This window comes from Beauveria bassiana (genome assembly GCF_000280675.1).
Source record: "Beauveria bassiana ARSEF 2860 unplaced genomic scaffold BBA_S00018, whole genome shotgun sequence".
NCBI lineage: Eukaryota > Fungi > Ascomycota > Sordariomycetes > Hypocreales > Cordycipitaceae > Beauveria > Beauveria bassiana.
In genome coordinates this window covers 34,767-47,894 of record NW_007930853.1, presented here as the reverse complement: position 1 = coordinate 47,894, position 13,128 = coordinate 34,767, and the positions used below count along the sequence as shown (strand labels likewise).

Here is a 13,128-nt window from a genome sequence, read left to right as displayed (position 1 = left end):
GCAGGCAGAGAATAATTACTTGGAAAATGGTGGGAGAAAGACGTACTGTTGGCGCGAAACGCAACGTGTATTTCCATGGCGGCCATCTACCGGACGACGACGCCGGTGGGGTCCGTCTTGCGGCCGAGCCCGGCCGCGACGTCACCGACTGAGTGGCGGAGGTCGAAGTCAAGCGACTGGAGCACCTCGGTATCGAATCCGAGCATCTTCTGGTACTTTTCGGCGAGGACCTTGAGGAACAGACGATCGATCGATGACCATGGCTGGTCTACGACGCCGAGGTCAGCCTCTACAATGGTCAATGAGAGATGCATCTATGAGCCATCTTCATGACATTAACAGCGGCATATACAAAGATTGCGGTGAGTTTTAGACACCGAGAGCAAAGAGCAAACTGCGAATGAACGGATGACAAGCCGCAATGGCACCCCGCGCCGGCTTCGCTACGCTCTGGCCCCAGCTCGACAGACAGCTCGCTGCAGTGCGCATTCCCATGCCTCAATGGCATATGGCTGTATCGCCATTGTTCCAGAAATTTGCATCAATACTTGAGGGATCTTGATAAGATGAAGATATCCTCTGAATCCCGTCAGACGACGTGGCACACCACTTCCGTCGGGCCGTCGTTGGAAAGCGGCGGTACTAGCCAAATGCCTGCATATATGTTGGCGACTGTGACTTATGCTCAGTTGAGTTGTAGCTGACGAGACGAAGATTGTGGGTAACGAGGGAATGAGGCATGTCGCTAGTTTATACCTACATCAACTATATACATGGGGAAGCCTAAGCGAATTGGGCGGCGGCGTCGAGGCTGTCGAAGACCCCGTCTGACTAACTTGTCCGGCCGTCTGTTTCCCAGGAAACCTCACCGAGATACGCGGCGCTTACCGGTGGAAATCTGGACCATGTACGAAACGAATCTCATCATAATTCTTCAAAGTGAATCATTATTCGAGTTATAAGTCAGTTGTGGTTTAGTTCTTGTAGATGGATTGATATTTGTCCTGTTTGACTTGATCTCGAGTTTGGCGGCTTGTCCCACCCTGCACTAGAGAGGACCCTGTAGGGACTGCCCGTCCCGCCCCCTCCAAGAACAGGTAGGCTCGAACAGCAAACAGATGCTCAATGAATGTTGCGTGGCAAGTTGCTCGAGTGGTATTCCACTAACGACTGACCTATTTCGCAGGGTGGTCGTTGATGGCTGGTGGCTGGTAACATTTCTATTTCACTTGAAGTTATATGACGCCGTTGGTTGTGGCTTGCACTTGTGGCGGCCTGGAGGCAGGCCGGACAGCTGCGGCTTGCTAGCCAGTGCTAATCGAGTTTTCTACAATCTATCTTATTTAAATCTAGAGCGCTGTTGATGTTGGGGATATTACGATAGGTGCAAACCGCCGCAATACACACTGCGATAAGCGTACTGCAAAGCTCTGCCGCTGTTCCCGAATCGTTCAGATGCAAGGAACTGAGGGCTTAAAAAAAAAAAAAAGAAACGATCGAGAAAAAGAGATTCCCAGAAAGTCAACGCCATCTAAAATCTGAGAACTTCGTTGTCAGATGCCACCTGCTCGTATTGAACTCGGCTTCCTCAAAATGGCTCGCAACCAGGACCAAGTAGTGCAAACAGCCTGGATGTGCCAACCCACGTGCGTCTTCAATCAGCTCGCAAACGGTATCGCCATGAAAGCTGAAAGCTGACTGTCTACCTCTTCTTGCCCCTGTTGTGAGGCCAGCGACACAGCACCGCATCGATCCGAGTCCCCAACCCTTGTCGTTCTTTCCGTTGCACTACAGACCACGACGCATCAGTCGGGCAGTAACGATCAGCTTGCCGCGCAAACATAAAACACATCGCCTTTTTGGCCATGCTTCATCTTCCGTCTGCTTCATCTCTTCATCCTTTCATTATCTTCTACTCTCTTTCATCATCCCTCTTCGTTTTCCAACTTCCCTGACACTCCTCCGCTGTATACATATCCAATTCTCCATCATGTGCAACCAACGCTGCTATATCGTCCCTCCCCATCTCTTGCAGGCCATTGCTGACTCGACTAGCAATTCTGAAAAAGTTCGGAAGGCTGCCAAAGCATCCCTTCTTGCTCGCGAAAAGGTGTCTCTGGCCCGCACAGAGCTCTTTGCCACCCTTACCCAGCCGCGGGGATACACCATCCAGCAGCGACATCATATTGTTCCTCCACACGTATTCAGACAAATATCTGACGCTGAAGTAAACAACGAGAAGACGCGCAAGCGCGCAAAGGATAACCTTGAGCACGTCGAAGGCGTCATTGCGCAATACAAGTCTTCTCAAGGTACGCATCAAGATGCAAGTCTGCTCTGCTCATCCGCTAACAACGATATGCACAGAGAAAGACGCCCAGAAAAGTATCGATGCACAGGCCAAGTCAGGAAAGGAAACATGCCGTGCCGTGTACGATGCCCAACATACTACCAACGAAGATAGCCTGCCAGGCAAGCTTATCCGAAAAGAAGGCCAAAAAGCTGCCAAGGATAAGGCTGTCAACGAAGCTTTTGACAACGTCGGATCGACCTTGAAATTTTACAAAGAGCACTTTGACTGGATCTCGACTGACAACAAGAATGCTGATGTCATCAGCTCAGTTCATTTCGGCGAGGAGTACGAAAACGCATGTAAGTTGAGCGGCCACTTGTCCATGTTCCTCCTTCTTGCCTTGTCGCTGACAAGCACAGTCTGGGACCCAACTGTCCGTCAGATGGTTTTTGGAGATGGAGGCGATTTCCTCAATAACTTTACCGCCTCGGTCGATGTCATCGGCCACGAGCTCACGCACGCTATTACCGAGCACACTAGCCCCCTTGACTACCAAGGCCAGCCTGGTGCTCTAAACGAGCACGTCTCGGATGTGTTTGGCATCATGGTAAAGCAAATGGTCGAGGACGAAGAGTCTGATGCTGCTGATTGGCTCATCGGAGAAGACTGTCTCCTTCCTGGTGTCAAAGGCATGGCTCTCCGCAGCATGAAGGAGCCCGGTACTGCCTATAATGACCCTCGCTTTGTAAGTGCTGCAGTGAGCCGCTGTCTCGTAGATGACGGACTAATCAGTTTTCACAGGGAAAAGATCTTCAGGTATCGCATATGAAGGATTTCAAGCAAATGTACGAAGACAATGGCGGTGTCCACATCTTTTCTGGCATCCCAAACAAGGCTTTTTATCTTGCCGCCACTGCATTTGGCGGCTACTCGTGGGAAAAGGCCGGCCAAATCTGGTGGAAAACCATGAACTCGGGCAAAATACCATCTAGATGCACATTTTTGCAATTCGCGGATGTCACCGTTGATGTAGCCGAAGAAGAATTTAAGGCTGGTAAAATCGTTCGCAAGGCTTTGGACGACGTCGGCGTCAGTCGAGGTGTTTTGGACGAACCAGACGGCGAAGACCCAGATGGCGAAGACGATGGCGACAAAGATGACGATGACTGCAATGATGATGATGGCGATGCTGACAACGATAATGATGATGATGATGGCGATGCTGACAACGACAATGATGATGATGATGATGGCGATGCTGACAACGACCAAGGTGATGACGATGACGCTGAGGATGACGCTGATGATGATGATGACTGTGACGGAAAAAATGGCGACAAGAGCAACAAGAGTGACAAGGGTGATAAGGATGGAAAGAATAGCAAAGGAGGTACAGACGGCGGATGTGATGGCAATGACGATGATGAAGGCGATGGTAAAGGCGACGACAAAGATGGCAATGGCGGCAAAAATGGCAAAGATGGTAAAGGAGGAAAAGGAGGCAAAGACGGTAAATGTGATGGCAAGGGTGACGGTACAGGCGGCGGTAAAGATGATGGGAAAAGTGATGGGAAAAATGACAAGACTGACAACGATGAAGGAGATTGCGGCTGCAATTAGCCCTCTTAACTGACCTACTACACCCTGTTTTATTGCTTTTATATACATCTTCTAGAAAGAAACCTTGACAATTACTCCTTGAACGAAATTGTATTCTAATATCGTGTTTGGTCGTGGCGGGCCGTTGCCAGCTGGCAGCGTTTGTAGAAGGAGCTCGCAGTTGTTGTGCACAGTTGAATGACGACCGACTTTCAATCCTCTACCAAGTGAAATCGAGCCGGATAAGTTCTGCATTACCTGATCGAATATCTTGAGCGAATTCTCGATGGACAACTTGGACGAAATTCGCACACGGTATCAGCTTGCGCCGCCTACGTTTGCCAACATTTGCAAAATTGCCCCGCGGCCGGAGAGAAGTGCCATCTTCCAGACTGCTTGCACAGCGATTGAGTTGCAGACATTCGCCATACGACCAGCCGAACGAGCCTGGCTGAGATACGTCAACGAGCACACGGGAATTCCGTATTCGATCAGCGAGCCGGTGGCGGAGCCCTGGCACAAGGCGTCACTCGTCGTGCAGATTGACCTGTCCGGGCAGCCGTGGCCGGCCAAGCTCACACAGGCGGCGCGCAAAGAGCTGCACAGCGACCGTGGGCGCATCTACCGTGTTTTTGACCAGGTCTTGCGCTGCATCATTGACGTGCTCGGCCACCGCGGCGACGGGCGCGGTGTCTGCGCCGGGCTCGACGTGCTGCGTAGCTTACACGCCAAAGTCTGGGAGGGCAGCGGGACCAGCGGCGCGGAACTGCTCCAGGTGGAAGGTATCGGTCTGGCGCGGCTCAAAAAGCTAGATGACGCGGGCGTGCGCACCATCAGGCGGCTCGCGGGGCTCGAGGGCTACCACATTGAGCGCCTGATGAGCAGGAATCCGCCGTACGGACAGACAATGGTCAGGCAGCTGGCGGGGTTTCCGCTCTTAACGTTGCAAGTTGAAAGCCTTGGCCAGAGCGAGAAGAAGGCAACGATGGTGGCGGGTGGCGGCGGTGGTAGTGGTGGTGTTGGTGACGGCAGCGGGTTGTGGATGGTGCGCGTGGTGATGGGGTTTGAAAATAAGGCGGTGCCGGTGTGGAAGAGAAAGACGCCATGGGTGTCGTGCGTGATGGAAGGTCGCGGCGAGGGCGAGGAGAAGGGGAGATTGATGTGGTTTTGGCGAGGAAGCGTCAAGAGGTTGGATGTTGGGAGCGGTGGCGCTGGTGGTGGCGGCGGGAAAGAAGTTGTGGTGGGCGTGGCGGGCTATCAAGGTTGTAAGGTGAGGGTGACATTGGCGTGTGAGGTGGTGGTAGGCACCATGGTGCAAAAAGACTTGGAGCTGTAAAAAAAAATTGTGGCTTTTAATGATATCATGTCATAGTTGAAATAATCGCTGGCAAAATGACTTTGTCCATTTTTAGAGATGTCTTATGGCCAATCACACGAAAAAATGGTGATGGCTTCATTTTTCTTTCTCACCTCCCCGCCCCTCCCTCCCCCCTATGACTATTACCCTGTCTTCACGAGGCGGAAGGGCGGGGTAAATTTACATCCGTACGCAGCTATTGAATGACGTCTGTGCTGTGACCCATGGCCACGCCAATCTCGGACGACACGGGAAGAAAGAAAAAAATAAATAAATAAATAAATAAAAATAAAAAATAAAATAAAAATGACAGAAGATTGAGTGGGGAAAGTCGCAACTGCTCGCTTGCATCTCAACTCGGGCGTGCTTGGGTTTTCCATCCGAATACGTATTTGCCAGGCACAGGCAGCTAGCTATGTTGTTTTCCGCTTTACGCCCCGGCCCGCCACATCTGTGGAGAGAGTCCTTGTGGTGCGGTCTGCCGCTCTGCCGCTCAACCTGCCAACCCTGCCACGCTGCGCATCATTTTTTTTTGTGCTGAAATGAAAGAGGGGCATGGCTTGGTCAGGGCCAACTGAGCGAATAATCTCCTTTCACCTTCATTACACAACCCTTGATTGGCTCTCATTGACCGGTCAAGAGTCGCCTGTCATTTGCTGTTGTTGATCAACCTGCAACGCGGGCCTGTTCGCTGAACAAGACATGGGGGGGAAGAGGGGGGGGGGGGGGGTGTGGGGCCTAGTTCAAAGCTCGGCAGAGCCGTCATTGACCGTGAACGACATTCAGGCTCAAAGCTTTCTGCCTACCAAACACTTTTCGCCCGGTATTGCTTTGCTTGTTTTCTCCACGCGGTCGTCTCGGACGCAAGAGAGAAGTTGTCAAGTTATACGCCCCAATAATGGACACGTCACAAATTTTTGTGGCGCCTATTTATACTCTCTTGAATCACAACAGAAGTCAAATCATGGCCCAAAGCTTGCAGTTTCACATCTCGATTTCAACGGCCTTCCCCACGTGTTAGCCTGCCACTGTTGTCTGATGCTTATTGTAGACCCTAAACTAAAAATAGTATATGTCGCTGTGTACTGAGTGAAATGGCGAATGGGTAAGTCTCCAAGGAAGATCCAAGAATTACAGGGCTGCGAGCACCCATGTAATGAGCCAGCAGATTGACAGCCAGCCCCGCCCACCCTAAGTGAACCCCTGCGAGCTCAGTCCTGAGGTGATTGGATGGATCTGCTTGAAGGATTCTTCGCACTCCGGAGTACCTGGCTTGCCCGGGGGGAAGTACGAGCTGCATCCGAGTTGGTGTGAGAAAGGTATGAGATGCGCACAATAAAGGCCAGCATTCATCCAAAGTAGGCGAGATCGCTGTAGGGATTTGCTACGGTGGGAGAACAGTGGCCTGCCGAGGGTCGGTGCCAATCTCTTCGCGACCAAGGTACGAAACGTCCGTAATCTGCCCATTTCTACTCATTGCGCCCAGCGTAAGTGGACTGGAATATGATAGAAGCCAAGCACTGGCATAATTTTGGGCAGTCTTGGTGTACTCTTTATTAGACTCGCATTGCGAAGTGAAGGCCTCCGGGATACTCGTGCAGTCGTGCTTTCCGGGCTTCCGGCTAGGAACATGATGATGCCCATTCACATGAATTGCCGGTGCTTTCGGACGATGCATTCCAAAGTCGGGCCCCCCTCAAGTTTGGCGCCAGAGGGGCGTGCGATATCCCAAGCCCCTTTCTGAACTTGTCTTGGACTCTGCCATGTCCGCAGAAAATTTTCTCTCGCTCAGCGTATCACAGGGAAGAACAGCGGTGAAAGTAAGGCTGAGGCTTGACGGATTCGTGCACAGAGATCGAGTTTTATTAGGGCGTGCGTGTAACGAGTTTTTTTTTCTTGAACAGTGTCTTCTTTTTCTTTCATCGAGAAGTGACCCGTCCTGCTAGCCGATTATGGAGTACATCAAGAGCCATGGTCAACAAGCACCCTTTTTTATCACCCACCTGAAACATGGAAATAATCTTCTCACACTTCTATTCTTTGTTTCGAAAACAAAGACATGTTCAAAACAGCGGCTGCATTGACTGACTGCTGGCTGGCTGGATCGCTACCTAAATAGCTGATCAAGTACCCTAAATACCTCCCGCCTACCTACCTGCCCACCTGCTTATTTGTAGTTTACATTTTAAATATTGTTTTACCATAGTTACCATCTCTGATACGTTTTTCACTCAAGACGTGGATTTGATTTCTACTCAATATTTATGCCATTCTTTCCATTATCTCAGTCTACACAGCGTGTCAGAGGGTGTGCCAGAAACACCCCCTCCCGCGTAGGCCTAATATTATCACCCCCTTCCAGAAGCCGTGCTATGGATCATTAATGGGGAATAACAGCTCTCGTTCCGCCCAAATCTGCGGCCCGGCGGAAGTCAAACCTACATAAATGGCCTGCTTCGAGTTGGCTGCGAGATCGATAACTTGGCGTTTCGAGTCACCTTGATCCAAAATCACATGGGTCTTTCAGCTCCTTTACATAGCTCGTTGAGTCCTCTGGACTGGGCAACTTCTTGCCTACTTGCCAATGCATTTCAACAATGAGGCATGGAGGATCAGATTCCGTCTCTAGAAGAGCAGCTCATTAGCATTGGCAAACTCCTCTTCGTTCCCCTAGCTACTGCCGAAGCATGCAGGGGGACCTACCGGGTGTTGTTTTGTATCCCTGTCAGGTAGGTAACTCTACCCTCAGCGCAAGTGCGATTCGCCCCGGACCCCCTTGTCAGGTAGTTACACATAACCTGTCCCAGATCCACCAAGTTGACCTGTCTGAGCTCGCCTTGTCGGTACCAGCCTGGCATACAAGACAAACAACTTGACCCCTGTTCCGCTCCACTTGACTGCGGTAATAAGCGACAGCAATCGCTTCTTTTGCCTCGTTTTGGGCTGCTCGTGGCTAGAGCCAACCCCCCCCCCTGTGCGCTAAGTCAAGGTTGGGGAAGCAGACCAGGGGGACCCATGCACGGTTCGCTGGCAAGCGCTGTCAATCATCCCCTGTACCGTCAAGTTTTGTCAAACAGAACAATTACGAAAGGGAAGTGTTCAGCGCCTGAAAACGCACTTGTAGACTCAGCCAATTTGACCAGTTCAAGTTCATACTGAGGAAGAGTTTTAGCGACACTTCTCTAACGAAAAAGCCCTGGAAGGTCTACTATGATACTTTTGCTCCCGTGTGCTCCCCAGTTCCAGTCACACCTTCATTGACATTCAAAGACGGCACGGCCCGGAGACAGATGATGCGCCCCTAGAAGGCAGGCGATCAATCTTGATAGGCTGACTTGGTGGTATAAGGCAGAGGATAAGCTATGCCATAACAGGTAACTATCAGGTGCCTGTCTATACTTGGCAGGCTACACAGAGAGCGACGAGGTTCCATACGCCACAACTGCTGTGGAGATAAATGGTGCCTGGTCAGAGTAATAGCTCTCAAAAACACATAAAAAATATAGAAGCCTGAATATTCATCATAAGCTCAACTTGTTCTCCCCGGTAGCGATATGAACCTGAGCGAGGACCGCCTCTGATGTAGTGACATTTAATTGTGGCTTGCTCCATTCAGACTTTTCCTGCTCCAAGCGGTTGGCCTACCCTCGATCCGGTCAACTCGTGCCAATTCTGTCAGGTAATCTCGGTCCGTCTTCCAGTGGCGTACATTTCATTTAGGAAGCCCTGGTTCTTCGACTTTGCACAGCGGCCACGTTTCGATTGGGTGCGACAGGCGTGGGCAAACCAGGCTCTCGTGAGCTGTGCATGTCCCTTTTCTCTTGTTCTGTAGACTACCTTGCGAATCTGAGAAGAAATGTGAAATTAATTGTGCTAGAATCGTCCTCTATGGCACCCCGATTGACTATAAAAGTCGCGTGAAGTCTCGCCTCGTCTGTCTTGTGTCCTTAGCCAACCTCCCCTACAGCAACCACTAGCCTCTGGCAACTTCGGGAGCGTGTGTACAATACCCAGAGCAAAATCTTTGTCCGAATATCTGTCTTTCCGATGCCACCTGGCAACCCGCCTCGGGAGCCTGCTGGTGCCGGCAGCCGCACAGGTACAGCGTACGTAAATGTTGCACGACGGCTCTACATTGCATCCCACCAACTTTAGTTCGAGAAGCTGATGCCTTCAAGTTCTGCAGTTTTCCATCTTGATACCACAAACGATTGGGTCTATCTCATATGGAAGGACGACTCTGAGCGGATCCCTCTCCCACAGACATCACAGGACGGCAAAGAACAGACGCGACGCAAATTCTTTCTCATGATCCAGTACATCTTGGAACTTCGACAAGTAGCTGCAACGACTACCTACGAGAAAGAATGTCGAAAGCAATACACTCCAATTGACGAGTTCTTCAAAGAACACGATGTCTTGCCAGAACTGCAAAAGCACCGTTTCGCACTGAATGCGGAAACCCTTTTCCTCGTGCGTCTCGGGCAAGCACGAGATGCGGCACAAGCACGTGCTGGCGAGCTGGGCCTCAAAATTACCAGGCTTCTTGTCCCCTTTCCTTCAGCCTGGACACGTTTGATGCAGCAATACTATGCTGCATACTTCAGGATAACATGGAAATTGGACCCCGAGTTCATTTACGAATCTGAGGCCATCGCTCACTTGGTCGTCTCCAAATCCATGATGCCGGGATTTCAGGGCGAAACATTTAGGACACTCATTGTAGTAGACCTTGGTGCACACATTTTGGTAAGCATGGCCAAGCTTTGCAAAGTCCGATCGATATGTCTTTGAACTAAACGACGCACCCAGAGTGTGAGTACATTTCATCTCGCGATACACAGGACGAACCCAGCCACTTTTCATTTGTACAGCGAGCCCAATCATACTTGTGAGTGCATACGCATGGTTGCCTTTTGCTTCGCAGCTTTCTATACTGATATTTTGACCCGCTAGCTGTACCTAGCGGTATAGACCTCCACGCAAAACGGATGGACTCGATAATTGGCAGCTACATGGACGACAATTGCGACTCTCTATCTAAACTAGAAAAGGAAAAACTTGGCAAAAAGTTTACTGCCAGCTACATGCAACATTGCGATGCCATGGTCAAAGGCGATGCTTTCATCATGTGTGCAGCTTCGAGCACTATCCATCAGATTCCCGTCAGTGATGAGAAGTCTCGGTCAATGTACAATGAATGCTTCTCAAATGTCTTTGAAACGCTGCGGAAAGCTTTGAATGCCTCGGAGGCGATTAAAAGAGCAGACAAGACAAAGGTTGTGCTGGTTGGGGTCGGCTTCCAAAACATGAGCCTTCGGAAAAAGGTGAAGAAGCAAGTCAAAAGCCGAGGCTTTCTTCTTCACGATTTCAAGGATTTTTGCCTGGATATCACACAGTAAGTCAGTACCCACGCATGAGCATATTTTGGCTAACAAGATGCGAGGCCAAGCATCGTTGCTGTCGGTGCCGCCAGCGCCATCGTGAACGCCTCCACCGTTGAACAGTTCATGCAAGGTGCTCGTTTCGTTGTTCAAGGTTCAAGTGGCACTACAACTTCAAGTGCAACAATTTGGAGCAGCGGCTCGTCGAGAACAGCTCAGGTGTCGGTACTAGAAGCGGACGAGACACTCATCGTCAAGTGCTCCCCCGTTCCCAAGACATCACGCGCATCTGGCATTGACGCGACATTGTTTTATGACTTTTCAGAGCTGAAACTTCCACGCGGCAACTACGAAATCCGCATGGAACCTCCGGTACCATCTGCCAATGGCTACTCCTTCACAATCTCCTACAAGGGAATTAGCAGCCATGCCGACGATGGCCGCGAGACCAGAGACGGTTCACGAGACTACGGCATATACTACGATTATGGGTCACGGCTGTGCTTCGAAGATGTTGACAAGAGTGCAAGTCGCGAGAAAAACAACCAAGCAACTAAAGACCGGGAAGAGCTAGAGAAGTTGCTCTATGTAACTGATGAAGTGCTCGAAGCCACAATTCTTGCTCGCACAAAGTATCGCACAGTAGCAAAGAGATGAGCAACGCTTCCGGCCCTTTAGCGTCTGCTATGACTCCGCCGCGAACTTGAAAGAAGAAGAAACCTTTGATGCAGCAGAAATTCTCGTCTCACTCATTAGTGCGATTTCTTATGTTTATTCCGAAAGCTTTCTTTTTTTATGTTCTTATCTATATAGAGAAGGGTTGGTACAAACCAGGGTACGAAAGTCGAAAATAGTTACTGTCCTCAGGAGGATATTATTTGGTCGTTTGTTTAGAGTTTAGGTTTACTTCTAGAATAAATAATCTCAAACTACGCTCGATATTTTCCTGATTTAGCAAAGAAGGATCTGTCTTTGCCCGCGGGCTATCTTATGCCCATATTAACGACCTGCCGCAGACAAAGCGGTGCTAAGACTGATGGTAAACAAGAAAGGCCACGCTAATGCCTCACTCTATGTTCAAGCTCAGAAGTATAAAGATATAATACCTTTTTGGATATATTATTATAAAGAATTTGGTCTTAATTTATGATCTACATTAATATCGGTAAATAGCGTGTGATGACTTGTGGCAGAGCCTACCGCGAGTGCTACTGTAGATGTCGCATCAACGGAATGTCCATGTCTTTTTTGGAATCAACCCGAACGCACTTAATAGCAACGCTCACACAGCCCGAGACATGGCCTTTCTGCTTCTTTAAACTAGCTCTCGAGACAATTCAGAACTAGCAGAATGCTAATTACCTGATGTAGACCTAATTTAGGCATGGCTATGTGCACTCTTTTGTAGGTCGCTCCCGCTGCCGTGTATTCAGGGCCCTGGCTGGTCGCTCGGATCAATCTCAGAAGTCTCACATCCCCACTCTGTCTCACTACGAACCCAAGCTGACGATAGTGTGAGACAGGCTGGAACAAGGCAGCACGGCGGTTGGACATTAAAGGCGTATATATATAACTATTATAGGTAGAAGAGTTAGGGGACTAAGGAGGGACTTAGATTGTCTATAGTAAGAGTGTAAAATCAGTATATCTAGTAATATAGATAACCTAGGAGAAGTAGAATTAGTATATATATATATATTAAGGGTCTTAGCCTAAGAAACTAATACTAGAAGGTAGTTATAATAACTAATACTTATACTAAGGATTATTATATTTATATAGAAAGGTATAAAGTATAGGTTTCTACCTAGGTTAGGTATAGGTTAGGGGTGGTAAGGCCGTAAAGTAGCTACCTTAGGTAACGTCTTTTCTTATACTATTAGTATTATAGAGCTACTATATATAAAAAGATTAGGTATTTATAGAAGATTATTATTATAATAACTATAATTTAGTTATAATATTTCGGAATTATCTTTTAATATAATATAACTTAACTACTAATATTATGACTTTTTCCTAAGTAAAGCTATATAGACCTACTATATAACCCTGACATGTTTGTTATATCTGTATGCGCTTCTCCTTTTATGGGATGCACCCCTACGATTCGGCACAGCACAGAATAGCTTTTCCCTCAATCAACACACTTGCTCTATGACTACGGACTAAGTACTGCTCTGCGTGACAGCGCCTTTTGCTAATAGGTAATACGTCATAACTAGCTTGCTTATCGCAAAAGGTAAGCTAAGGTAAGAATGATCATTCTCTGCCATCTCTATCTGTCGAGAGCCTTTGTAATCTGGAAATATCATTCCGTTTTAAAACTGTGCGGCTTGTGGCACTGAGGACTGGCGCGCGCCTGCATTGACCCCAAGATGCCAAGCAATATAAGGAGTCGAACTTTCACACCGCCTCCGTAGCCTCCATCATTAGGGCCGAAATTTGATACAAATACCCCCCGTCACTCGCTTGTGATGGAATATGCACGCTCC

The 13,128-nt window shown here is 49.1% G+C and overlaps 4 protein-coding genes across 4 annotated transcripts; 3 read left to right on the top strand and 1 right to left on the bottom strand.

Moving 5' to 3' along the window:
- Positions 1-86: 86 nt before the first annotated feature.
- On the bottom strand, positions 87-907 carry BBA_06223 (uncharacterized protein; the record flags this gene model as incomplete). The annotated part of the gene is made up of 2 exons (XM_008601320.1): positions 87-289; positions 889-907. The coding sequence occupies 2 exons, from the start codon at positions 905-907 to the stop codon at positions 87-89; spliced, it is 222 nt and encodes a 73-aa protein (XP_008599542.1).
- Positions 908-1,990: 1,083 nt separating this feature from the next.
- On the top strand, positions 1,991-3,913 carry BBA_06222 (protealysin-like protein; the record flags this gene model as incomplete). Its single annotated transcript, XM_008601319.1, has 4 exons — positions 1,991-2,312; positions 2,368-2,652; positions 2,713-3,038; positions 3,095-3,913. 4 exons carry the CDS (start codon positions 1,991-1,993, stop codon positions 3,911-3,913), a joined length of 1,752 nt encoding a protein of 583 aa, XP_008599541.1.
- A 265-nt stretch (positions 3,914-4,178) lies between these two features.
- BBA_06221 (putative HFM1/MER3 protein) lies at positions 4,179-5,228 on the top strand (the record flags this gene model as incomplete). The annotated part of the gene is made up of 1 exon (XM_008601318.1): positions 4,179-5,228. One exon carries the CDS (start codon positions 4,179-4,181, stop codon positions 5,226-5,228), a length of 1,050 nt encoding a protein of 349 aa, XP_008599540.1.
- A 4,068-nt stretch (positions 5,229-9,296) lies between these two features.
- BBA_06220 (uncharacterized protein) lies at positions 9,297-11,290 on the top strand (the record flags this gene model as incomplete). The annotated part of the gene is made up of 5 exons (XM_008601317.1): positions 9,297-9,355; positions 9,428-9,998; positions 10,062-10,140; positions 10,206-10,647; positions 10,696-11,290. 5 exons carry the CDS (start codon positions 9,297-9,299, stop codon positions 11,288-11,290), a joined length of 1,746 nt encoding a protein of 581 aa, XP_008599539.1.
- Between the last annotated feature and the right edge of the window lie 1,838 nt (positions 11,291-13,128).